Below are 13,883 nucleotides of genomic sequence, written 5' to 3'. Positions count from 1 at the left end.
ATAATTAGCTAAATGGCCACACCCAGAGAATATTTTTAAATGGCTTCAATTCAGCGTGGAAAGTGGTATATAGTTTAGTGCCAAAGGACTGTCCTAGGCCCTGTTCTATTCAACATTTTTATTAATGTTGAAGAGGTTGAGGAGATATGATTATTAAACTTGCATAAGGCACAAAAATAGGAGTTCCTACTTTAGAAGGAAAAGAATGTGTTTTAAAAGATTTAGACAGGCTTGAATGTGGGCTGAAATGTAAAGTCCTGTATCTGGAGATAAAAAAATGAAAAGCACAAGATGACAGAGATCTGGCTTGGTGGTAGAATGTGGGAAAAGGATCTGGGTGTTTTAATAAGTTGAAGAGGAGCCAGTAGTGTGTAGCAGCTACTTAAAAAGTCAAATGCAACTTTGGGATGTATTTACAGGAAGAAAGTCCAGGTCACAGGAAGTAATTGTCCCACTTTGCCCTGGGCAGTTCTGGGAAATAAAGTCTAAAAAGAACATTGGCAAACTGGAAGAAAAACTGTGGTCTAAAAAGAACATTGGCAAATGGCTACCAAGATAGTGAGAGGACTGAAAAAGAAGCTTTCAGGACCCTGAAATCAGTAAATATTAGCAGACAAAATGAAAGCAGTATTTTCAGTGCACAATGGAATAAGGTAGAAGCCATCATAATAGCAGCTAACTTGCATAAAACAAAGTACTAGCAGGGAATAAGCATTAAGGAACACAGGGTATACAACAGTTAGAAACAAGTTCTCTGTCCAAACTGCTGTCTTGTACAAGTTTCCGGACAGAAAAGCAAGTATAACTATGTATGATCAATTACAAGGCTGTTCTTTTCCTAAATCAAACACTTCGTTCCTAATAAGGTGTGCAGAAAAAGGTTATGTAGTCTATGTAAACTAACATAAATTGTTTGCTTGCGTGTAAACGTTTTGTCTTCTCTAAGAGAACACCCTGTAGCTACAGAGCAATTGTGTGTGTGTGTGTATACACATATAAACAGTATATAAAAAAACAAAAACTTCAAAGCATTTTTCAGTTGTTGGTTGTATTACCTGTAAATTGGGATTAAGGAAGGAAGGTTTTTCCCAGTTATGGCATCACAAACAGGATGCTGAGATCAGTGGATGGCCACTAAATTAACACCAGACACCACTGCTGATTTCAGTAGGTTCTCGCCTCAGTGTTTTGCTCAGAGATTCCATCATCTAACAGGGAGACTCAGCTTGTTAGGGAGAAGACCAAGTTCAGCAGAGGTCTAGCACATATATTTAGTCTAGGGAGGAAAAGAGATGTGTTACTGGTCTTCAAGTATCTAACGAGATACTTTAGATCATAGAAGAGAGAACAGTGGGTTCTACAGGTAAGTAGACACAGGTTAGGTATTCGGAGGAATTTGCTGATATAAGGAACTGTTAACAGAAAGGTCTCAAAGTATGGTTCCTTTCACAGGACGACTTCAAATAGGCTAGCAAATCCTGTTTAGCAAATCCTGCAGGGGACTGGATTAGATGGCCTTTGAAGTATATTACAACTCTATGATTCTATGATACGTTGTAGGTTTCAGCTACGTCCACAATACAAAAGAGTAACTGAGCAAGAGCAGTTAAGTGATCTGTAATGTACCCTGCATTGATTTGCTAATACAGTATATCAAATAGAAGTTACACCCTTCATCTTACACAATTCTCTAATAATACTTCTAGATTGTACTGGAATAATAATCACAAATAGAGATATCTAATCCACCACAATATTAGAAGAATATAAAAGTTGAGTGTCAATAAGCATGTGGATGGAAGTGACTCTGTCAATATTGAATACCTGGGTTTTCCATATGCTTTTTACAAAGTTGTCTCTTGGAGCTTTTGCTAAAGTTCATCAATGGTTCTTCAATAAATTTAGAGATCATGGGAAATCGCTAAACTCCACCCCACCCCAAAGAATGGAAGTAAATGGACAATTTCTTCAGTGTATGAAAAAAAGAAGTGGAACCTATCAAGAATTTGTTGGGACTGAGCTATTTAACTTGTTTATAAATGAACTTGACTTGTGGGTAAGCGTGAACAGGTAATACCAAGTACTTACAGTGGTGAAAACCAAGGCTGTGAAAAGCCCCAGAAGAATCCCTTTAAATCTGTGTTCTTACAGTGATGGTCTTCAAGTGAAGATATAAAAACTTTTTCAGAGCAGCTATATTATCTCAGACAATTTGTCAGAGATGGGTGACAAAATATGCTATTTAATTGCAAACGCCAGATAGGTGATCCCATATGTCTCAAGAGTGATCGGTCTTAATAAGTGTAGCTATCATTTTGGAATTTTAGCCTCCATAGTCTAGATGCCTTTTTATAAACTTAATTTTCAGTTTTTTCAATTCTATGTTTTTAATAAACTGATTAGGAATACCTGAAAGTAAAACAAGTACAAAAAAGAGAATCGGTATTGGTTCTGGTTTCAGTATTAATATTCCTGTCATTTCAGGAAAAAAATGTTTTTGTTAGCACTTTTTTTTTTAAAAAAAACCGCCTTTATTAATTTTGCAAATAATTCAAGGCAGGGAACATTCCTCCTATTTTCCCCACAACCACCACCCTGGGAGGTAAACTGAGCCGACTGGCTCAGTCACCAAGCGGGCTTTCTTGCTGGACTAGAACTCAGTATTTCCCGGTTTTTAGCCTGGTACCTTAACCACTAGACTAAACTGGCTCTGATCGTAGGAGCAGAAATTAAATATGTAAACCATACACTAGTATGCCATAAAAAGTATTCCATATGCTACTCCAAGTATGAAATTAATGCATAAAGAAGTGACGCACTATTATCGTATAGATATCCATTAGACTGTGAACGTTTCTATGGAGCAAGGTAACTACTGTATTAAGAAGTATTAATAATGCTATGTCTTAACGGTGGAGGGGAGAAATTGTTCTGCCGAATACTTGCAGAACTTAAGAGAGCGTCCGTGTATCCATGCTCGTTTTCTGTATGTTTGCTTCCTTTTTTTATCTCTATGGGGCAGTGCAAACAACCGAAGGAAAGGGCGGGGCCGTCTCATCCCCACAAATCCACTGGTGAGGAGCAAACACAGCTGAGCGCCATCAGGTGGCGCTTTCTTGTCAAGGAGGCGGAACCGTTTCCCGCTGCTTTCCCCGCTCAAATCACGTTCCCGCGCTTGGGAGGAAGACCCGGCGCGGGTAGGAGGAAGCGAGATGGTAAGCTGGACCGCGTGGGCCTGCGAGGTTTCTAGCTCGCTCTTTTCCCGGGCGCTCACCGCTCCTGCGGCGGGCTGTAAGGCCTCGATCGACTGAATGTGTACTTCCCCTGAGCATCGCCTGGCCTCCTCCAGATAAGTTGAACCACAGCTTCCATCACGTCCAGCACCCGTTGAGGTGCCTGGGGAAAGTGGGAACTGGAGTCCAACGCACGGATGGAAGAAGCTGGTGTAATCAAACCTGTTCCCTTGAGGGCTTATCAGCTTAGTCGGGCTTGTAGAAAATTAGGTTTCAATTATCAGCCTACCCCACCTGATACCTTCTGACGTGTTTAAGCGTAACCCCGTTATCTTCAGCTAGCGAGTCGTGACGGGGGCGGATGTAGTTGCAGCCAACCTACTTGGGAGTGTCATAGGCAAGCCCCTCGCCTAGAAGTAAATGGCTTTGAACTCCAGAAGACGTTCTCCTAAGGAAGGGGGCACTGATCTGTAAGTGACAGAAAGCTTGATCTCTCAAGTTGATTACCCACACCCAATATAATAGAAAGACTAGAACAAAACTAAGCTGGTCATTTGTTTACTTACACCTTCACCCTTGCATTTGATCTTTGTAACAACCTGTGAGGTGGGTTTGAGAGAGAATCAATACCAGTATCACTACGTGAGTTTGACAGATGAATGGAGCTTTCACAGTATGTCTCCCCTTTCAGGTATGTGTATTTCCAGCACCCCCTTGTTCATACAGAAGCCAATCACATACTTTGATGGAGGGGAGAGTAAATGAGTACTATAACTGCCCAATCTCAGACCAGTACTTGTTTAGCCACTTCACTACATTGGCTCTGTAAAATACACACAATCCATACTCTGATGCTGAACGCTTTAATTATTACATCTAGTAATCCCAATGTAACGACTGGGGAAGGCAATGGCAAACCACCCCGATATAGTCTGCCAAGAAAACATTGCAAAGTGGCATTCCCCGAAAGGATCAGACATGACTCGGTGCTTGCACAGGGGACCTTTCACCTTTCATAATCCCAACATGGTGGTATGCTGCATGGGGTATGTTAATCACTCAGAATAAATCCCCTCCACTCTTTAAACTCTTTTTTGTTAGTTTTGTGCCTCTGCTTCTGGGTTTTGCAGACTGAGGCACCAATCCTTGAGAGATCCATAATGGTAATGGACATTCTTTCACATTATTTGTCCAGGAATTGTCTTTACAGTATCATAATTAACAGCTGTTGAAAGATCTCTCTTCTATGGAAGTGAGTGGAATATTAATCCTGGAAATAAAAGAATAAACTAACTTTAAAAAACCCTAGGTAATAATCTTGTGCGGGGGATTATGATTTGATATCATCCCTTTCCAATTCTGTTTATTGAACAGTAAAGCTTCTAATCAAGGCAGGGAAATGCATACAGAAAAGGTATCTTTTTATATACCCAACCAGTAAAAACACAACATACACACATTATGGTGTATATAGCTGTGCAGGAAATAACTTGGACCACTGCCAGTTAAATCAGGATGGAAAAATATTTTAAACAAGTCGTTTACAACTACTAGTCTTAAATCCTGTTGTTGAAAGTTTAGCTAATGTTTTGCTATTGGGTTTTTGAAATTTAACACCTGTTGCTGCCCACACAGTTTAATAATAAGTCATCATAATAGGTTAAAGGGTATATAAATAAAAGCATTGCCAGGCAAGTATAATAGTACCTTCAATAGTTAGCATTGTCTCTTCTCACAACTTTGGTTTATGTAACTTGATTGCTGACGAAATTGATACTATAGAAGGAAAATGGGTTGCTTTATCATGGCTGTCATTGCATGACAGTACTGTAATACGTGTCTTAGTCACAATTTCTTTCACAGTAGCTTTGGACTTTTTTAGTGCATTTTAGTTCTCTATGTAATGTTTCTCAAAACTCTTAGGATGACAAGAATTAACAAGCAGGTGTGAAAATAGACTAGCAGTATAATATGGCCAGTATTTGCATGTGTGCAATAATTTTCTAGAATTTGACAACTTGCACACCCTTTGGTTGGTTGTAAAAAGGTATTGCCATAGAAATATGTTAGATTTCTGTTCTCACATAGACTGACACAGCTATCATGGGGTTGTTAAGTTCCTAAAAACATTACAAAGTAAAATATTCATAAATACATGAGAAGCAAAAGATTTGCTAAAGAGGCACTGAACAATAGAAGAGTTAAGGTTTTCTGAAGGAAGATAAGGGAATTGCAGGCAACCTAACTTTTATGCATTCATGTAGAAGATGTAGCATGGTTATTCATGCCCAAACTGACATTTTTCAAAGAAGAAATACAAACAAATAAGAAAAATATATGAGATAAATGTTTAGATCTAATAATTGAAAAAAATTATTAATATATAGCCCCATATATTGTTCAAATGTGAATATTCACAGAGATAACTTACCTGTCTGATTTTAGTCATATATGTGCTAAAAGAGTCATAATTAACTATCAAAGGAGGAGAACACAACTTCACCCAAAATACTATTAGTAGGAAAGAAGAAGAAAACAGATCTTGGTTAAAATATTGTCCACAAGCCTAGTTACAGAACTGTGTTTTAGACACCAGAGAGGTCAGGCCTTTAATCTCAGTAGACAGCATATTCTAAAACTCAGTGGCAATTATAAAATACATGAGATGCTACCAGTTGGCTCAGCAACAGCTGCAGTCAGACTTCCCAATTGACCTTATGAAGCAAATGGGAGTCTTGTAGAAAAAGAGGCTCTTGTTTGTTATTTTTTTTTAATCTGTTCAGTCGTGTTTGCTTATTTCCTACACTTTTATGTCAACAAAACTGCAGGTTGCTTTTGTGTGTGTATTCAATATGGAAATATTAAAATATTATATAAAATGTGTCTTTTGGGCATACCCTGTAGTTTGGTCCTGTCTGTTTTAAAAAATCTGTTTATTTCGAAGTGGCTGTGAGTTTGTTTTATATGTTTATTTTATTTTGTAATTTATAAATTTACTTTATGAATCAACCAAACTTTGATTATACATTCTGTTTTGTGTTAAATTGTTTTATGTTTTTGTATTGTAACATGCCTATGGACGTTAATTATGAACTAATATAAAAATCTGTTAAATAAATATATGATTCTACAGTGTCTACACATTGTAGAATACAGTTCTTTGTATTCTTACATATTCTTTGTATTTTAAACATGAGTAATGAAACATACACATCAGAAGCAGGTTTTATATTCTCTGACTGTCTTATCAGTTTTGTAGCAGCTGTATATATTGATATTCTGGGTTGAATAAAAGACACAATACTGGATTATTATAGGTGGTAAAATCTATGCAGATAAACATATATAAAACTAATTTCTATGGCTGAAACCAGAGATGCATCTTTTACATGCAAGTATTTATTTATTTTTATATCCCGCCTTTATTATAAATAAAGCAGGGAACATACCTAATACTCCTTCCTCCTCCTATTTGCCCCACAACAGCAACCCTGTGAGGTGAGTTGGGCTGAGAGAGAGGGACTGGCCCAAGGTCACCCAGCCGGCTTCCATGCCTAAGGCAGGACTAGAACTCACAGACTCCTGGTTTCTAGCCTATTGCCTTAACCACTAGACCAAACTGGTCCTAAAACTCTGAAAATGAATTGTGTGAGAAGTTCTCACAAAGTGTACCCAAACTGATGCCCTTTAGATATCTTGAAAATCTTCAGTCTCTCAATGTAGTCCTTCATATATATATCTAAGATTTTTGGTTTTGAAAGTAGTATTACTTATGTAGCATGGGTTTTCCTATTTAGTCAAAGAAAAGAGGTCTGAGCATTGAAGAGAAGAGAACTCGGATGATGGAAATCTTTTTTGAAACGGTAAGTGATATTTTGCTGTTGCTTTCTGTTATTTTGGATGATTTTACTTTAAGAAACAGGGAGTCTGATTTGAAAACATGCAGATGCCAAGAGGACTGATCAAAGGTCCTTGCTATATACTAATGGCTGTAGACACTTCCATGATGCCTGAGAAGATTTTATCATGTAAACTCAGCTTATGTGGAGAGCTGGCCATGTCAAAAGCAGCATGAAAATCTTTGACTTGGATGCTGCCTGTGGTATGATGAACACTTCTTGAATTCCACTTCCAGTCTGACAACTGACCTTTGATAAATTGCCTTTTAATGTAAGACATCCCAAATTATTTTGACAACTCTGTACAGTGTTTTATACATTTTTATCTCGATTTGAGGGAGCTGTTTGGCGAAGCCAAATTTAAATCAAGTAACTCTTAATTAAGTATAGATAAAAAGGCTGATGAATCAGGAAGCATGGTTATTAAAGACTTCCTAAATTGTTAGTTTATTTGCATCATGAACGGTGGAGCAAAGAAGCTATATCCATAAATAAACAGCTTTTTAATTTGGAATATTACCATATTTTTATGTGTAGAGCTCTGAATTATATAATATTTCAGTGCTATACATTAAAATGTCTTGTGGGTTAATAGGTTTAGATATTTTATGGTACTTTATTTTGAATTGCATATGAAGGGTATGTGTTCTGTGTCTTGTTAATTTGGCAGACAAGGAATGTGCTGAGATCTACCTTGTGTGGGTGCAGAAGTCGAGATGATGACTAGATGGCAAAAAGCTGATAACTAATTCTTTAAAGCCATCTAATGGTATTCCAGATCTTTTCAGCTCCAGATATATATAGGAGTCTTAGCTTGATAGAAAAAAATACTAAATAATCATATTTTGGTATTCGTACAGTTTAGTCTGTATAAAACTGGCTGCAGGAGTTTTTTTTTTTTGCACTGTGGAGTGCAAAACAAAAGAATTACATTTAATTTAGTGCTTTCCAAATGTAAAAACAAATGTAATTCTCCTACTTTCACAAATGTTTGTTGATTATTGTCCATATCAGGTGGTTTTTAAAGGTATTCCTGTACATGCTCCTGTAGCAACAGTTTCATCTAATCTGATATCTGAAACGAATAATTCTAGATCAGATGCACACACATTAACAGTTATGGATATCACTTATCTAAAAATGTTTATGAAGAAGAAATACAGTGACTGGTATTCAGTGAATAACAGGATGCAGTTAGTTTAGGAGCAGAGAAATGCATATGTCTTGGGGGGAAAAAGCAACTTTGAAGAAATACAAGCCGTAGGATGGATGGTTTTTTAATTCTTATCAGAAAATGTCTTCTGATAGTCTGGTTGAAATGATTATTTTTAACATAGTTTTGTTTCTTTAACTCTTCCAATGAGTTATGAGAGAAGAACTGAACTCATAAAAAAAATTCAGTAATGTTTGCCCTTTGCTGTAATAGGAACAAACTACAAAATGTACTTTACTCTGTACTTTTTGTATTGTTTACCTCTCTTCTACTGTACCTCCTGTATTTAGTAGTGGAAGCCAGAGCAGGTAAAACTTGATAAAAAGGTCTATAACTTCAACATAATACAACACATTACAAAGGCAAGACATAGAACTAAATGCAGATTTCTCTGCAATGGTAAAACTAATTTAAGTGCTGGTGTTTTCAGTTTGCTGCATATTTTACAAGTTTGACAGTAGGACACAAATTAGCATTTATATGATCACAAAGACCTGAGGTATTTTTAAAATTCATTAGGAAATCCTACTTGATGCTAACATAGGAACAGGTAATAAATGAGATTACTTCTCCTGATTGTGGGTGAAAATGAGATGTTTTATATAAGTTTAAAAATAATTGTTTGTTGTCTTGAAATGGGAAGTCCTTATTATAGAGGAGGAAAATATAGAGTATGCTGTGTATTTTGCATTTTCATTACTGTTGTTAGAGTGTAAATTTGTTTCCTTTTTTCTTCATTCTTTTTTGGTAACAGAAAGATGTATTCCAGTTAAAGGATATTGAGAAAATCGCTTCCAAAGAGAAAGGAATAAGTGAGTACCTAGATTTGTCTTGTTACTAAGCTTGAGCCCTAACTGTAATTGGGTTTTTTGGTTTGTTTGTTTGTTTGTTTGTTTTGTTTTTTCCAAAATCGTCATTCCCACAGAAGTCTGAAAATAGGATTAACTGGGATTATGCAAGAAATAATAATAATAGTAGTAGAAGTAGTAGTAGTATATTCTACCTTTTTTTATATATAACTCAAGGTGGCGAACATACCTAGTACTCCTGCGTCCTGTTTTCCAAAACAACAACCCTGTGAGGTGAGTTGGGCTGAGATAGAGGGACTGGTTCAAGGTCACCCAGCCAGCTTTCATGCCTAAGGGTGGCCTAGAACTCACAGTCTCCTGGTTTCTAGGCCAGCACTTTAACTACTACACCAAACTGGTCCTTTTTTATGAATTCTATGCATTTTATGAATTCATGGTGTTTTCAGTTTGCTGCATATTTTACATGCTGTTTGACAGGAGGACACAAATTAGCATTTATATGGTCACAAAGACCTGAGGTGCTTTTAAAATCCATTAGAGAATCCTACTTGATTGTAACATAGGAACAGGTAATAAATTAGGAGATTAACCAACTATTTCTACCACTTGTATGAATTCTATATATACTATTATATACTATTATATACAGTATATCTATTTAAATTCTATGACCTTTCTCTTGTTCTGCAGTGAAATAGACAGTTGTAGGTCAAGTGGATAATGGAGAAGCAAAATCTATTGACCATACTGCTAGCAAGGAATTTCTAATGGAAGATGGAGCTCCTTTTTGATGCCCTACATTTAGTAGATTTGGCTTTCCCTTAATTCAGATTTATATCTCTACAAGTCATAATTGCTTACAAAACTAATTACTATTTTTTGATGAATGCATAATATATTGTATGTAAATGTTTGGGGTGTGTACTAAAACATAACCCTCAATGCCTGTTTCTTGGCCAGTATGACAGGTCAATTCAGTTACATTACTTCTGTGTTCAGTATGGATAACAGAGATAGAGGTAAAGGCACTCTCAACAGTATTACCATTTATTTATTCTGCAGATTGTCTGCAATATTTGAGCTATGTTACATAATATGCATTTGGGAGGGGGACTGACTTTGTAAACCTGAGTTAAATTTTCAGTGTTAACTAGTTCAGAACAGTACATTGTATTAGATACACTAATGGGAAATTTAATTTAAAACCAATGTTCTTTCTGGGTTCCTTTAGAGAAAAAACAGTGGACTCGGGAGAATTTAGAAACTGCTCTGTACTGTACTGAAGCGTCCTCTTGATATTTGTTCCGTGTACTTAACAGAATTAGAATTGGCCCATTGGTACTCTGTTGTTCTTTACAAATTTAGTTTCCTGGAGGAAAAAGCTATGTGAATTAATCTTTTTTGCCATCTTTTCATAGCAGCGATTTTAATGGAACTCTGTTCGTTGGTTTGCTATACGTATAAGCAAGCCTAATTTATCATCTGCTATTTTGTAGTGATTTGCAAAGTTTACAGGAATTGTTGAAAATGTCTCAAAAGACATCCTGGATCCTTCTTATGTTCTTTGATGTTTTAATAAATAATTAGCTTTCCCCAATCTATGTAAGCTTTCAAAATAATAATAATTATTTCTTTGACAGCGGCTATGTCAGTGAAGGATATCTTACAAAGCTTAGTTGATGATGGTATGGTAGACACTGATAGGATTGGAACTTCGAATTATTTTTGGGCTTTCCCAAGTAAAGCATTGCACACAAGAAAATGTAAAATGGAAGAACTGCAGAATCAGGTAATTCTACTTGCCTCTTATTAAACAAATACAGTGATTGCTGAAAGCCGATCTATTTCCAAAAAAGTGTTTCCCATTGAATTTTGTTGCACTGTATCATTATTATTTTTAAGTGTTTTGCTTAATTTATATTATTTCAACTTACTGGCTTTTTGTCTCAAATATTATTTACAGTATTTAGTGCTGAGTCTTTCAGTGGTTTTGAGTCATACATATAAGCTAGTGCTTAGATCTTAGACATCTGTATAAGCTGTTTGTTTAATAGCAGGTAAAAGACACATTAATTATTTTGTAACTATAATGTTTTGAAAGGTTTAAATTTGGTTTACACGTTCTAGATATCACTTGATCCTTATAGCCTTCACTATAGTTATCATAATTTCTGGATTGTGAGTCTCCTCTTTATATCCTTAGCTATAGTTAGCATCAATGCATATATAAGAGTTAACTATGGTGAAGCAATGAAGTAATGGATGGTTCCCTTTCAAAAGTTGTGTCTTAGAGGGAAATGTTGGGGAGGGGGAATGAGAATGCACAATCCCACAGACTGTTCTTGATCTCTCAACTATGATGAATGAACAAGATGCTTTACATTTAAACTGGTTATTTAACACAATTAGATTATTCTTCATTGAGAGGATTTTTAAAGTACTATAACATTCCTTCACTGGAAAAGTATCTCAAACTTACATTTTTCCCAAGCCTTTTAGAGTGCCATCCATCAGGTTGAAATACAGCTTTGCTGCTTATGTTCTTGTTTAGATGTCTACATTTGTAGTCATTTGTAGTAGAAAATAAAGAAATGCATATATGCCTCTCAATAAGGTTTGTTTGGAATGCATGTAGTTTGTCTTGCATCAAATAATTAGCTGTAGAATGGAACATCATATTAAATAATTGTGCAAAAGTTCTTTTAATTTAAAAATATCTTAATAAATTTTCTGGACTTCAACTAATAGCCTTTTATTTCAGTGTCAATGGTAACATGAGGGAAAGAGACAAGAACCTCCAGCATCCTATGATAGCAAAAAAATGATTTCTAAAATATTTGGATAAAAATATATTTCAGAAAAAATATTCTTCCCATTTATTTGCGTATTGACCACTAATTATATAAAAAGTGAGATTTAGGGATCAAGAAGGGGGTGGGTGGAGAGGCTGTCTAATTCAAGACAAGATTGAGAAGAAGCTGGATGTGTTTTATGATAGTGGGGAATGGGTTGATGGTACTAAAAGAACAGGGGTGAAGACCAGCTGGTACAATGGACTGGACTCAGAGCTGACTTGCTGTAGAGGTAGATCCTTCTCAGTCTTGGACATCGTAGAAGTAATAAGAAGGGAGACAAGTCATATATATTAATTCTACATGGAACAGTGATACTCAAGAAGTATCAGTAACAACCATTTTGGATCTATCAGCCATGGAAAACCCATTAAGAGACAACCAGAACAAATTGGTGAAGAAAATATAGCCTGTGTGAGGGGAAGTATTTCAGCAGAAACCTTTGAGAGGAATAGAGGACAGGAAATTTGGAAAATGGGTGGTATAGATGTCTAAGGATTAAGGCTCAAGCAGGAGATGACTGAAAGTTTGAGAAGGCTCTGGTGGAAGCTGATCTGGCTATGGTGTTCAGAGATGGCAGTAAAGGATTAGTCTCATTGGAGTGATAGTGATTTCTGAACAGATTGAAAGATTGTGAATTTGGAACTGGGACTGGAAGTTTTGGCTACCATAGTAAGAAATTAGGAGCAGAGTGGAGACTTCCACCCAGGAGTGAGAGAACAGGGGAATGAATTTTCATACACAGTATAGAGCACCAGTCACTCAGGGTTAGGGTTAGGGTGGGTTGGGTCATGTGGACATTGTGTATGGGTATTTGTTAGGGTGTTGTATAGGTTGTGGAGGATGGGAGGTCAGTAGGTGAGAGTGACAGTGCAGGAATAGGTAGTTGGTGGAAGATGTGAGTGAGTGTATTATGGGAAGATGTGCTATGCACATTACAGGCAATGCTGGAGGTTTGAGGGAGTAGTTAGGTAATATGCTAGGGGGGATAATTTGGAGGGAGGGGCAAAAGAAGTTGAAGCCATATTAATAAGAGACAGACAAAAGAAGATATGGTGGAGGACCACTGTGTGTAGGCAATTGCAGAAGAAAGGAGATCCACCCATTGGTATAGATTCCTTCTAACTAAGTACCTCATCCCTGCAGCCAGATGATAAATGGTTGGGTGCCTTGGTAGTACAGTAAAATATGCTGGTAGTACAGTAAAATATGGCATGGTCTATGATTTAGCGGTGGAGGAATGCACTGGCCTGGCGTGTATTACTAAAACCTGGTTGTGCTGAAAGGAGGATGTAGTCCTGTCAGAATTCTGCCATCCTGCCACAATGTCCAGCTAGGAAGAAGAGATAGCTGTAATTATTAGTGACTACTGCCCTGAGGTAATTCTTTGCAAGTATTGGTATGTGAAGTTGGCTGAGGGACAAATGTGGCTACTGTTAGTGTATTGGTAGAATGGTATTGGAATTGCTTAGGCTATTAGTATTAGACTTCAATCTCCTTGCCTGGGGTGAAAGGTCTAGCAACCATGGGGATGTCTTAAGTACTCATGAAGGAGGGCACATGCTTGACCTAGTTTTTACTTTGGAATAGATGAGATCTGATTATTTGTCCTTTGCAGATTGTAAGCACATTGGACCTCTGTGTACATGAGGGACCAATTATGATGGTCCATCCCAAGCTGCTGGTAGATCCTGATTTTTTTTCTTAGAGGTTTTTTTCCCAACAGTCTAGTGGGCTGTTCCAGGATACATCTGGTTGATTTCTGGAAAAAGAGGTAATACAAGCACTGAACAGGATTGTTCCTGTGAGGTCTCTTTCTGGTCACTATTCAAAGCTGGCTCCCTGGTTTACAGATAAGCTTCAGAAGCTGAAGTGTG

General features: G+C 36.9%; 1 protein-coding gene across 2 annotated transcripts in view; it reads left to right on the top strand.

Moving 5' to 3' along the window:
• Positions 1–3,084: 3,084 nt before the first annotated feature.
• Positions 3,085–13,883, top strand: part of MND1 (meiotic nuclear divisions 1) — a 54,092-nt gene continuing 43,293 nt past the window's right edge. Inside the window, exons 1-4 of one of the 2 annotated variants that reach the window (XM_063309667.1) lie at positions 3,085–3,215; positions 7,031–7,096; positions 9,100–9,157; positions 10,795–10,943. In XM_063309667.1, the coding sequence (XP_063165737.1) occupies positions 3,213–3,215; positions 7,031–7,096; positions 9,100–9,157; positions 10,795–10,943 (276 nt within the window). In that variant the 5' untranslated portion in view covers positions 3,085–3,212. Of the gene's footprint in view, positions 3,216–3,811; positions 3,925–7,030; positions 7,097–9,099; positions 9,158–10,794; positions 10,944–13,883 lie in introns of those variants that run through there. The other variant, XM_063309666.1, reaches the window with a different exon arrangement.

This window comes from Candoia aspera, chromosome 8 (assembly GCF_035149785.1).
Source record: "Candoia aspera isolate rCanAsp1 chromosome 8, rCanAsp1.hap2, whole genome shotgun sequence".
Lineage (NCBI taxonomy): Eukaryota > Metazoa > Chordata > Lepidosauria > Squamata > Boidae > Candoia > Candoia aspera.
The sequence above is the reverse complement of the archived record's forward strand: the minus strand, read 5'-3'. Positions and strand labels throughout refer to the sequence as shown.